At 47.7% G+C, this 13,393-nt stretch overlaps 1 protein-coding gene across 2 annotated transcripts in view; it reads right to left on the bottom strand.

The window, feature by feature from the left end:
* Positions 1 to 12,701, bottom strand: part of fam184aa (family with sequence similarity 184 member Aa) — a 32,868-nt gene extending 20,167 nt beyond the window's left edge. For both annotated transcript variants that reach the window (XM_068590572.1, XM_068590571.1), the window contains exons 1-8: positions 12,376 to 12,701; positions 5,258 to 5,335; positions 3,505 to 3,639; positions 3,163 to 3,261; positions 1,757 to 1,963; positions 1,239 to 1,412; positions 980 to 1,141; positions 413 to 548 (exon numbers count right to left, since the gene is read on the bottom strand). In XM_068590572.1, the coding sequence (XP_068446673.1) occupies positions 413 to 548; positions 980 to 1,141; positions 1,239 to 1,412; positions 1,757 to 1,963; positions 3,163 to 3,261; positions 3,505 to 3,639; positions 5,258 to 5,335; positions 12,376 to 12,546 (1,162 nt within the window). In that variant the 5' untranslated portion in view covers positions 12,547 to 12,701. The remainder of the gene's footprint in view (positions 1 to 412; positions 549 to 979; positions 1,142 to 1,238; positions 1,413 to 1,756; positions 1,964 to 3,162; positions 3,262 to 3,504; positions 3,640 to 5,257; positions 5,336 to 12,375) is intronic.
* Between the last annotated feature and the right edge of the window lie 692 nt (positions 12,702 to 13,393).

Genomic DNA, 13,393 nt, shown 5'->3' with positions numbered 1-13,393 from the left:
GTATCCGGCAATCAAAACCTCCTGTGAAAGAGAAAACAAGCCATCTTATTTTTCATCATTGTAGTGGTGAATTTAAACAGTTTTAAGCTGTGTGACACCAGAAGTTGGTAGTTATTCCTTTCAAAATTGCCGCGACAAACACAGAGTTTCTTGATTCTTGCAAACAGCCACACCTGGAGCTTCTCTTTTGGAGGACGTCTGCACGCTGTGTGCACTTTGGGAACCTAAAAACAAATACGACACCTCCTCCAGTGACATCTAAATTGAAGAGGAGCGACAACCACATGCTTAAATAAAGGGAGCAGGAGAGTCAGAAGACAATTGACCTGGAAGTAGACCTTCTCTGCTGAACAAGAAGCTAAAATATCTGTAAAATATCTGTGCACGCTGTGACGTTCGAGGAGCCTCTTACTAGCTTTATGGAGGATTTCAGTGGCCTGCTGTTGAACTCGCTCTCTGCTGCCGTCCAGCTCGTACTCGGTGTCCTTCAGCTGCATCACCCAGATCTCTCCGTCCTGGATGGCCTCTTCCAGCTGCTTGTGCAGGTTCTGCAGCGCACACACAAACACGCAGATGGTTCGCACAATCGCGCCACAGCAATCCAACACGCGGGAGTTTAAAAACAAAACAGACCCACTCGTATTATCTCCCCCACTGCAGCCTGCAGTCACAGAAAGCTCCCCAGCTATTCAGGCTCTGCAGATTTGCCTGCAGGACCATCAGCGCACACCACATTAGATTTCTCTTCACGCAGAGAGATTCTTGAAAAACCGTCTTCGCCCGGAGGCTTTCACTTTGGTCTTTGTTTCCTGCGACTGTTTCCATCCAATTTAGCCCACTTTCCAACCCGCAGTTACCCACACGCAAAAAAAAAAATACTTCATCATTTGTGCTTTTTGTTTTAGGAATACTCTAAATACAAGAAGTTTGTCTGAGCAGGACAAGTCCACAACACACACACACACACACACACACACACCTTGATGGTTCCCTCGGCGTTGGCCAGCGACGTCTGCAGTCTGTTGGTCTTGTCTCGGTTCTCTCTGGCCTCCTCGTACGCTTTCTGGAGCTCGCTCCTCAGCTTGGACAGCGAGCGCTGCAGCGCCGCTTCCTGAGCCTGGAACTCCTTGCGAAGCTCCACCTTCACACGAGCAGAGAATGACACCCGTCACCATCAACCGGCCACAGCGGGGGCTTTCCGATGGGTTTTCCCCTGAGGAGATGGGAGCATGGAGTACCTCGGTCCTCTTCCAGGCCAGCAGGTTCTCCGTGGTGAGCTGGTGGGTTCTCCTCATGGCCTCCAGCTCCCTCTCGTAGTACTCCTGAGCCTTGCCCAGCTTGGCCTCGTACTCCTCCACCAGACGGACCTTATCCTTCGTTATCTCCTCCACCCTCTCCATCAACGCCTCCACCTACACGGAGAGACGGGCTCATGAGAACACACGTGTTTGTGGTGTTGGGAGTCAGAGCGGCCACGGGACATTAAGGAAGCTTTGGAATGAAACCGCACAAGATATTGAGCACATTTACCATCATGGCTGCTTTGTTAAAAGTTAATCTGCTGTATTGGATATTTACCAGTTGAGAGGAAAAGGAAAAATGGGAATAAAACAAGTGGATGACATGCAACAACGACCTTATATTTATAAACCAACTGCACCAACAAAAGCCCAAAACACTGAACAAGCCTCCAAAACAGCAACTACTCCATGAAGTCACTTGCTGCACAAACTCTGCACATAGAGAACATGCCCACCTCTTGTCTATGGAGCTCGGCCAGTTTCTCCTGGTCTTCGGTGGAGGTGGCGCTCTGGTTCTGCTGGTTGTTGAGCAGTTCCTCCACCTCCTGGCGGTAGGTGGACCTCAGCTCCTCCAGCGCTCGCCGTTTATCCGCCTCAAACTGGGCCTGAGTCTGGCTGAACGCCCGCAGCTTCTCCTCGAAATCCCGACGCATCTCCTCCACCTGTTGAAAACCACGAGACATAAACCATCCCGTCTGAGTCGCTCGTGCGTTGACGCCGACTCTGTCTCGACCTGTGCCGAGCTAAGCGCTCGCAGCATCTCTTGAAAGATGCAGAATATTTAATTCATCCGTTATCAGCTCGTCCAACGTGTGGAAACGACGGTTACAAAGAAGCTGTCGCGTCGAAAAGATCTGACGGACATGAGGCGGGAAAAATGTGCAAACATGTAAGTTGGGACGTGATGTCATGGGATGAGATGGCAGCACAGGTTCGGTAAAGACGGGAGTGGACGGTGCGAAGCCGGCGGCATCACCAGCGATGACTAATCCCAACATAATGAACTGCGGATGAGCTCATTCAGCCACCAGCTCAGGAGTTCATTCATGTTCACTGCCGTCAGACTCTGGGAAAGCAGGCGTCGATGATATACGATGCATGACATGAGATATGTGATCATATGGGATTCGTATGGATTCACCCCGACATCTTCTGACATTCTACGTGGTTTCATTGTAACGTTGTATGATCCATGCTGAATGCTGCTAACTGGATCTATTGCACATCTTAAAGATGCTGATGCTTAATGGAGGAGATGGGATCTTACGACGCGCACAAGGACAAACCTTTCGGACATTCAAATTAGCTATAACCTGGAGAATTATGTCAAAATGTCTATTCACTTTTGATTCTGTCAAATGAAAAAAGTGGTAAATATTGATGGAACGACACAGATATTAGTCTTAAAGAAGATGGAAATAAGTGGCGTGCTTGCACATTTGTGCTTCGTCTCACTTTAAGGTGCTATATGTGAGATATTGAACATTGAAAAATGGCGTCCAGAGCAAAGAATGAAGTTGATAGCTCGCGTTTTCCCAAACATGCAATTGAAACCATCAACCTTTAGCTGCCTAAAGTGTATTTTACTGGATCTTTCAGGTAAAGCCAGAGTCAACAGGACAGCTAGAAAGACACTGGTTACTTTAAATAGATTTAAAGCCACTTGGCAGATGAAGACATGTCTTCTTACCACGCTGACGTTACTAATTTTACTAAAATGAACATCCCAACCAACAAAACAACCGCCCAGACGTACATCGTCTTGCTCGCACTTACCTCGTCACTGGACATAACAGGCTGTGTGATCGTGTGTGTGCGTCTGTGTGCGTCTGTGTGTGTGTGTGTGTGTGTAAAGCCTCACCTCTCTGCTCATAGAAACCACTCTCTGTGTGTGCTGGGCCTCAGTGCAGAGCTGCGAATCCTCCATTCTCTGTCTGTACATCTCAAACTCTGCTAAAGCCTGACGGTAACAAAACAGCATGACGTTACATGACGTGACATTAAACGACAGCGACTGCGATACGTCGCGCGGCTGCAATTTCGTGCAACCGCCGCGGCAGTCGATCCAGATTTATGCAGATTTAATTAAACCGTGCAATGGCAGGAAGATTAATGACATAACGTGTCTCTGTAAATTATGCAGCTGGACCAGCAGAAACAAACTCAACACAACCGAACGTGTTGCCCGGCAGCAGTCAATGACCTGTCTCTTCATGTGTTCGTGGAGTTCGACAGATTCTTCCAGACTGGCCAGCCGCCGCCTCAGGTCCACCTCGTCCACCATCTTACTCTTGTACTGCATGATCTTGTCTCTGGTTTCGATCACAATGTGTTGGACCTGAGCAGCAGCAGCAGGGAGGAGGAGGAGGAGGAGGAAGAGGAGGAGGAGGAGGAGGAGGAGGAGAGGGGAAAAAAACATTTGAAATCTGCAGAAATAAGTTCAATACAAGAAGGCCAGAAGTTCCAGTTTGATAGTGTAATGCGAAATGACACAGAAACATTGAACTATCTCGTTGCATTGCAGCGTGTGGAGGAGCTCCAGAGCCCACATGCGAAGCGAAGTGGGTGGAAACAAAGTGGAAATAACTAAAACTAAGAGGCAGCACAACAACTGCTGTCTCCAAATGTTTTCTTGGCAGGGGAGAAAAGACCCGCTTTGAAACTGTAACACTTGAAAGCAACACAAATTAAGGAGCGCGGGGCTCTCGAGCTGCTCTCTGAGCGAGCAAAACAAATGAAACCAACGGCGTTTCAACCGCTTTCATATCGTCTCGTGCTTTAACAAACTTTTAATGGAGATCAGGGTTCTGGATTTCACTATTTCTGTGAAAGCAGTGCAGAAAATAAAGTGAGCATTTAATGAAGAACACAACTGTGTTTCTTTTGCAGCAGCTGCTGGGAGTTAAACAAGATTATATTCAAGGCGACAAGCAGCAATATGACATAATAATCAATTTTTGCTCATGTGCATCACTCAAAATATAGACCGGAGATGGAGCAGATGCGTTGTACCTGTGACAAATTAAAGCTGAATGAATGATTGGAGCGAAAGATGATGAATACGGATGCCTCTAAAGAGAGCATCAAAATGATATGAATCATATCTGGTTTCCAGTCAGTCACCATATTTCAACCAATCTGAACACAGAAGGGAGATTTTGGAGCAACGTGTCCAACACCAACGCCACTAGTTAGTGACATAAAGCTGAAAATCAACAAAGATCAGGAGAAAAAGTGTAAAAAAAAAGGAAGATTTGGTTGCAAAAAGGAAACGCAAAGTCTTATTAAATCAAGTGTTTTTGGCTCCAGATGGAACAATGTCGACCAGAAACGGGTACTGAGTCGTCCTTCTGTGACATTTTGTATTCAAATGGCAACGTATACAGCAGGAAAAAGAACATTTGGTGCCGCCCTCACACACACACTTCATGTTGTTTTCTTCCTTTTCATTTGGCAGCCATCTGCACACGCCATTTTCACGCAGCATCAAAGTGAGTTAATCAGCCGACAGCGCCGGGCCTCAAACCTGTAAACTGTTGAAGATAACAGATGCTGGAAGGACATGAATCAATCTTTACTCTATCTTCATTTCTTTTTCTTTTTTTTAAAAAGACACTATATTCTCTCGGTGTAATTACGATGCACAGTAGTAAATGAAGGTGACGCAGAAACGCGTGAATAAACAATGTTTTTCTGCGACATTGGAGAAGTCTCCGTGGGATTATCTTCACGGCGCAGCATTGATCTGCTCCCTGCAGACAGCTTAAATATGGTCAGTGTTGACACCCAAATTGCAGTGTGACAGCAGCCAGGATTGCCTCCTGCTCCTCTCCTCCCACTGCAGCACACTGCCACACACACACACATACACATACACACACACATTTAAACACAAATGCTCTCCATCGCTTATTTTCCGCGAGTGTGTATGCACTGAGAAGGTGCCGTGCTCGTACCTCGTCCTCGTGGGCTTCTTTCAGAGACTCAATTTCTTCCTCGTGTTCGTCGTTCTTGGTGTTGAGGGCATAAATGACCTGGAGACAGGAAGGGAATTAGATGTCAGAACGAGGCCGCGAGATAAAGCTTTTGTAAACTGTTTCAATATCAGATCAATAGTCACAGCGCAGGGAAAAAAAGCTCCGCTCGGCATTCAGAGAGCAACCCGATCCATACCTGATGGGAAGGGAGAGAAATAGGTTTCGCACACTGATTAAATTGTGTGTTACACGCAACGTGTTTTGTGTCTCAACGTTTCCAATTCCGAAAGAAAGCCAAGAAAAGCCAGACGCTTTTTGGATATCCCCTCACACCCCCCCCCCCCCCCCCCCCCCTTGTCCACACACAAAACAAGCCACAACAAAGTGGACGGAAGCTCAGATAACAAAGTTGGCGCACAGGAGATAAGCGTGCAGATGCTGTCATCTCCAAAAATGAACCAGAACTCTCGGATACGGTCACCAGAGAGAGAGTCTGCTGTAGCCGCTGCGCTCAAACAAGCCTAAGTGAATAACATCTTGTCAGTCACACCCTCCCCCCCCTCACCCTGATAGATAAGTAGGTAATATGTGCTGCAGGTAAATGATATGCAGGAGCTTTAAAAAAGAGAGAAAAAGCTTAAGCTTCAGCAAATTGAAGCCCCCTGTGAGCAGCGAATATTCAGTCATGGTCAGCGGTGTTACAGCCCTGCAGAACTGGAGGCTCCACATTTTGTTCCACTTAAAGAACGAGGTGAGAAGTTACACACGGCGTGTAATGGACACACACACGGTGATTCCCCTCCAGAAGGCCTCGTGACACACGCATGTAAGTCGTACTTTCTGTCGTTCATAAACCACTTCGTAATACCAGCTGGGTGTTCTTTCTTTTTTTATTGAAAGCTCCACGAAAATAAAAACTCCTCAACTCCTGATATCAATTATGTAGCGTGCAAATTACAATGTCTCAGGTGTCATGGCTTCATGTGAAACCCTGCACTCTTGTCCATTTCCTGCAGGGAGTTTAATATTTTTCAGCACATTGTTAAGTGCTTTGTAAATACCGTAAGACATCTTTATTTGGGGGAACACCTGAAGTGACAGGCCTGAGGTGAAGTGCTTTAAAAGGAAGGGCAATCTCGCAAAACCAAACCAAACCAAAAGGCCCCGGTGTGCTTCACAGCAGCAGGTTTTGCGCGACGTGTTTTGTCTACACGCGTCTCAAGCGTTTCAGGAGTGTCTCCTCCGAGACGCTCGGCGCGTCGCGCTCGGTCGTGACAGGATGAGAAGATTAAACTCTGCCTCGACACTCCTGGCCAAGTGGGATGGAAAACTCCCCGCCACCCTGAATCAGTTGTGAGAAGGAGGGTGCCAGCCAGCCAGCCAGCCAGCCAGCCAGCCAGCCAGCCAGCCGGCCGGCCGGCGTGAGCTGACGAGCACTTAGCCGGCAGCGTCCCGAGGCCCTGAAGCCGTCCCTAATGACCGCAAATGAGACGAGGGTTAGCCAAAACACTTTTATTTCACGCGCCGTCGCAGCCAACTGTTGCATGACCGGAGTAGAGCTGTGCGGCACGGCACGCGTTCATTCTCTATGGCACATCAACGCAAAAGTCTTCAATTGACTCCGGTACATCCAGAAGTCTGCCGCCAGACGGGTCCAATTCAAAGCCCAACCACAAGCAGGACCCTGCATCACCGACATCACTCCTCCTCCTCCTCATCCTCCTCTTCCTACTATGCAAAGCGTCTCTGGTTCCATGCAAAGTGCTCTGTAAATAACTTGTATCATTATGGTTATTATCATGGAATTATTTCAAGAAAGTGCGTCCACATAATTGCTTTGGTCTCATTTTGATGTTGTTCGCCTGGGGGCGGTCTCTCCCAGAGTCCCAGGATGTTTGTATTTACCGCCACGCGCTGGATGAATTCAGAGAGAGGTAGTTGTCGGCCTCCTTGTTCTCCAGCGCGAGCCTCCTGATTCCCAGCAGGAAAGTCAGCCGCGGAAGCGTTCCCTCAATTATACATGATTATTTTAATGACGCTGCTTTGCCTGCTGCTTTCATCTCCCTCTCCTCTCCCCATTGCTTTCATCTCTCCCCCTTTTTGTTCTGCATCTTCCTCTCTCTCTCTTTCTCTCTCCCAGGAATAAGGATACTTCACATGACTCTCTGTGTCTGCAGTCAAACACTGAAGCGCGCTTCCATAAATAAATGCCAATTATTTTTGTTCTTTGTCTTCACGTGATTTTGTTGCAACGGAAATTCAGCAAATTACCAGGGATGGAAAATACATTTGGTGATTGAAAAAGGTGTCCTTGGACCGATACATTACATAAACATGATTTTGGAGATGAATCAATATGAACATGATCCTTGGTTGCAGTCCAAGCTATGAGGCCTTTAGCCAGTGCGTTGCTGGTCCTCTCTCAGGTGGAGACTGTGGTTGAAAGGAGCCAGAAAGAAGACAGAATATGTGTTCTTAGGAGTGAAAATCTCTCTTTTTGGGAATATCAATACATGTGCATGGAAACAATGGTATGGTTAAGGTTTGGTAGCTCAAGCTTGTTGGTGAAACTCTACATTTCTTAATAGACTGGAGCATTAAAGTCCATTTAAGATGTAATTTCCGAACATACAGTATAGATGGTGCGTGTTTCAATACAACTTCTTGGTTTCAACAACTGAATGAAGAACTTTCTAGCATGAAACTTGGTAAGCGGGGACTAAAACTAGGCCAACTCATTGATTATATTGCATATTTATTATACAATCTATGCACAAGAAAGCCCTCAAGCTCAGCTGAGCCTTATTTAAATCCTGCAATTTAACCAGAGTTTTAACGTCCTGTGGTTTTTTTCAGAAGCTTATCCACTCCGATGACAACCTGCAAGACGTCCTCAAAAAAAAGTACAATTTCGGGGGATTTCTCTTGACATCGAAACTCAAATCTGTAACTTGATGCACATTGCTGTCCGTCGCAGCAGCCCAAAGTTTCCGGCAAAAGATGGAGCGCAAACCGATGAGCGCACACTGCAAACGCTGCCGTGCAAATGTGTTTCTTCCACTGCGCTGGAGCCCGATTGCTTCTAACAGATGTAATTGAAATGTGTCGGCCAGACTGGTGAGACCTGACACGCTGTAACAAGCTGACTAACATCCACAGCAGCAGAGCGGCGGCGGCCATCATTAATGTGGCAGTCCTCATGCGGTTCTCCCCTTACGTCAACGCGAGATTTCTATCAATCAAGTCAGCGACCTCGCAAGTGAGAGAAGCAGATGCGCGCGTCCATCCTCGCTCTCGCTACTCTGACAACACAGCAAGATGAAGGGAGTGACGGCACGCAGCTTCTTTCTGTAACCGAGGCTCCAATCAAAGCAGCCGCAGTCACAGTCAGTCGTTCAAGGCGTGTATTGTGAATTCCCTTTGAGCATCATCACAGGACTGACCTCTCTCTTGGCTCCAGGAGAGGCGACTACAGTGTGAGCTTCCTCCGAATCCTATGATTTCCCCCCCCGAGCTGCTTCTTCTCCTGAAGGAGCTTCAGCCGGAGAGAGAGAGCGGAGCAGAAGACATGCAGAGCTTTCATGCAGCTGTACGATCACTTTTGCTCCTATTGGGTAGTGATGTCATACGTCAAAGTATTTAAAAAGAATGATTCTTTTGCCTGGAGTTTTACAACAACAAAAAAAGATAACATAGACTATCTTTCTTCCTGTCAGAAGAAGGGGAGATTTAAACCATGACAGCGCACTAGAATCTCATTACAATGGATCATTAGAGGCAGCGTTGATCAACGTGTGATCAATCACAATGCACTGTGTCTTTACAGAGGACTGGCCAGCAGCTGGATTTCCTCAAAAAGGCCGATCCTCGACGGGGTTTACAGGCTGACGTCAAACCGAGGGCACAGTGGACCCAGGGCGGACGTTTTCACGGTTTACTGAACTTCAGCATGAAGATCCGTGACGTCTGCGGGAGGAGAAGTCGCAGCGTTCGGCTGCGGCCAAACCCTGTTGCTGCGCTCCCCTCGTTTCCGGGAGGATTACCGTCACATTCGGTAATTAAAGGATTAATGGGAGTCTTGATCTCGGAGGTGCTGTGTCGTCTTAACGGGATCCCCAGACGTTTGAGCTCTTAGTCCACCGTCTCCCTTCATCAGACACTCCGTGAAGTGGCGACGCCGTCTCTGTTACCAATTAGCCGGAGCGCACGGCGCATTTACTTTGTCCACCCAGTCGTGGTGTGAAGGCACTTCGCATCTGTTTCCTTCTTTCGCTGTCGTGCTGCTCCGACGCTCCAAGGACCCGCGGCGCTGACTTACCCCCTCCTCCTCCTCCTCTTCCTCCCCCCCCCCCACCCCGAGCATCACCACATCACAACCTCATTCGCAAACACAGCAGGCGAGAAAACAAGGGCACGCTGAGTCTCTCTGATAGACGAGAGTGTTTTCTGTGATATTCAGGACTCAGACGCGAGGAAGTAAACATCTTCTGATCCAGTAAGCTCTGTAAAAACAGTATCCGACGACCGGATCTCGATTCTCAAAACCTTCTCCCCGGCGACTGCTTGAGATGAAATCATCTCGCCTGCTCTTCATCATCCACGATGGAGCCAGACGATAAGAGCGTTTATGAAACGAGGCGAAGGCTTTGATGGCTTTACAGTAATCTGGGTTCACGCGTGAATTTGGGGAACTCTCGAGGGAGCGCTGCGACCTCCCAGCATGCATGTAGAGCTCGCAACTGTTATTACAGCCGTACTGTAGATGGAGGTGACCGTGTACACACCAAGCTGCCAATCAAAGTGACCTGGCCCACGTCGGAGTTCAGCACTTCCTGCAAAGTTAATTAAAGCTATTCAAGGCGTCGATTGGGGGCTCTGACACCAGGAGTTTTGATGGTACTTTTAAACATCGACGTGGCTCCGTGGCAAATTTTTAAAATGATGTAACGGGACGAAAGACAAAATCCCGGATGTGTTGTTGAAATCTTCGCAGCATGCAGTCAAAGTCTCAGTGAGAACTGTGACGATGGCGGTCTCCTCCCGGGCCGTGCGGGTGTTCCCCTCATCGGAAATGGGGCTTGAGTTTAATTCATCTCCATCGCAAGGTAAGGTGTGCTGCTTCCTTTAAAAAATAAAAAAAAAAGTCAAACACAAGGGACTCATGTGTTCTACAACTGTGTCCTACTTTCTACCTGCACTAGCTCAAAGCACTGCTGCATGATGGGAGGAAGCAAGGCAGCGCCTGCAGTCACACACACTTTAACGTGTAGTTAAAAGCCGTCAGCGACACCGAGAGGGACGAGAACAAGGATGCACGTTCACGCACAAAGTAGAACAACACATGAAACACATGAGCAGCAACGCAGAGACGTCAGAGGAGGACCACCAGTGAGCCTGCAGACACACAAACACACAAACCTTGAATTTTTAAGGAGGAAACACACATCTGGAAACACCGCACAGAGAAGTGCTTCATCAGCTGCATCCGATCATAAGATTATTTGCCTTATTGATTGATCTGCATATGATCTGTATATTACATATAAAGTGGAAGTAATTTCTCCTCCTGACAACATTATTATTATTATTATAAAAAGCTACAACGGCACTTGTTCTAATCTTATTACGTAGCACTATCACGCAATTAATGCAGCAACTTTAGCAGGAAAATAGCCGCTTGTGTCTCTGGCTCTGAGTTCAGGCGCCATGTTTTCATTGATTCTTCTCAGTGAAATAACCTCAATGAACTGAGCTGCCTGCAGGACAGCTGCAGACAGCTACCAGGAGATTCCCAGTCGCTCACTCCTTAACAACAAAAAAAACCAAACGTGTGATCGTGAGTTTGACTAGTTAGCCCCGTGTAGCAGAAGGTTGCTTGATAGCAGGCCCCACATGCCCTGGACTGGTTGTCAGGTCTCTCCCCGTCATCCTGGAGTTCACCCAAGCTGCATTTCTTTGGTTTGAGGAGCAGGAGATCGATGTAAACAGGAGAGGGAACGCGGCATCTCGTCCCAGTGAGCCCACCGTGTCCACACACATTCTCTGACTGCCTTCAGAGTGTTAAAATCTGCCGTTTGTGGCCAATCTGTCCACCACCACGAACCATTTTAATCAACTGCAGCCATATAATCCTCCTGGATTGCCACAATTTTAATCTATTTGCAGGGCTGTGTGTATTCACAGCTCATCCTACTGTACACAGTGCCTAATTCTGTGCTGTGATCGTATCACCGTGCCTGTTATGTAAAATATTTCTGTCCTCTCCTCTCTGCTGTTGTCTCCCCCGACACGGCGCGATCACATAATCTGCTTTTATTCACGTTTCATCCCCTAAATCAAAAGCCTATCGATGCCGCGAGCTGTGTCTTTCTACTACAGAGCGACACACACACACACACACACACACACAGCGTCCCGTGTTTTCCTCCACTAGGGTTTCAGGTGGAGTACAAAGAAGCAGCTCTGCCAAACCTCTGCATCCCCTCCAAGATTACATAACTTCCCCGGCCCCTTGAGCAGCGATGGAAGCCCTGTGACGGCAGAGAGCGTGCACACTGCACAGGTGAAGCAGCGGCGAGGTAAAGAGGGCGAAATCACGGCCGCACATCTGGAAAACTCTCAGCGGCACCCGTGTAATAACCCTCATGAAATACAGTAGGGTGAGTTGTTTGTTTTGTTGCAGGCAGAGTAAAAGCGGAGTACAGAATACTACCAGCCTGCACACCGGAGTAAGTAATCACAGGAAAACTCTCTCTCTCTCTGTGTGTGTACATCGAATTCACTTCCTTCAAAACGACGCCGCTCAGCATCCAAAGCAAAACCGTGCATCAGTATTTAACGGTGACCTATGAACCCTGCAGGGGCGCAGAGCAGTGAAGCATCCTCAAACCACAAGAGCGTCACCCCTCCTGACCTGCACCGAACACATACACCACAACACAACATGAACCACATTCCCTCCTCATCAGCATGTGCACAAAATTGACCTCCCAGCACGAGCCTCTCCACAACACAGCACTACTACTCCATCCGCATCCCGGCGCTCTGCAGGACTTGAGCGCCGCGCAAGCCCGCATCGTGCACGCGCCCCTACGGACCTTGGTCAGCTGCGCGATCTTCTTGCTCATCTTCAGATGCAGGTCTTGGCTGTAATCCAGCGTCAGACTCCCGTCGTAAAACATGCTGGACGCCGGCGAGGGGGCAACGTTGTATTTGGTGGTGCTGCTCGAGGTGTTGTACGGAGGCTGCCAGCCTGCCCCCGTCGCCATTTTCCACGGGAGGTGAGGGAATAAAACCCAAACGCGACGCTTTGACTTTGTTTTTTAAAATAAAATGGAGCAGCCGCACGCGGTAAATCCTCCCATTGTGGCTGTGGTTAATCTTCCCTCTTTCCGCGACGGAGAAGGATGGAGAGCGGTGGGAGGGGGCGGGGGGGACATGCGGGGCGCGAGACCGTGCCGTCGCACGCATCCGCCGCGGGAGCGAGCGAGCGGGATGATGAGAGAGGCGGAGACGCGCGCCAGATGTTGAGCCAATGGCTGGTTCAATGGACTGTAATGCAGCTTTCTGGGGCTTCTTCTTCTGTGGTTTCAATAAACAACACATGAGGACGTCATATAATATGGTCGTTTAATTAAATAGCATTGTTGGCTGCCGTGGAAGTTGAAAACATTTTTTTTTTTATTTCCTGAATGTTTTATATTTGGCATTATTGATCAATATTTATTCCATTTTATTTGTATTTTTTTTTAATCTTTAATAGTCTTGACATGTTTGAATTCAGTGAATAGCATATATTGTACGTATTGTCATTATTATTAGAAAAGGAAGAAAATAAACCGAAACAAAAAGTTTAAATATTTTGTGAAAGTTGTCAAAAGACAATATGCAAAAATGAATACACAAATGAACAACACTTTGCTCTCCCTCTACACTGCATTGCATTGCATCACTCCGGAGATGCTGAAGCTGCAACTAATCCTGCACTGACATCTGCTGGTGTTGTGCATGGACTGCAACATATGTTTCATCAATACTATATGTATGAATGATCGACCGATCATGAGTTAATCTGTAATGAACTAAACATCTCCCACAAATAAAACAATGTAAATT

This window comes from Clinocottus analis, unplaced genomic scaffold (assembly GCF_023055335.1).
Source record: "Clinocottus analis isolate CAN_PGR_092001 unplaced genomic scaffold, fCliAna1.0.p SCAF_24, whole genome shotgun sequence".
Classification (NCBI taxonomy): Eukaryota; Metazoa; Chordata; class Actinopteri; order Perciformes; family Cottidae; genus Clinocottus; species Clinocottus analis.
Note: the sequence above shows the minus strand (reverse complement) of the source record. Positions and strands in the feature narration are given on the sequence as shown.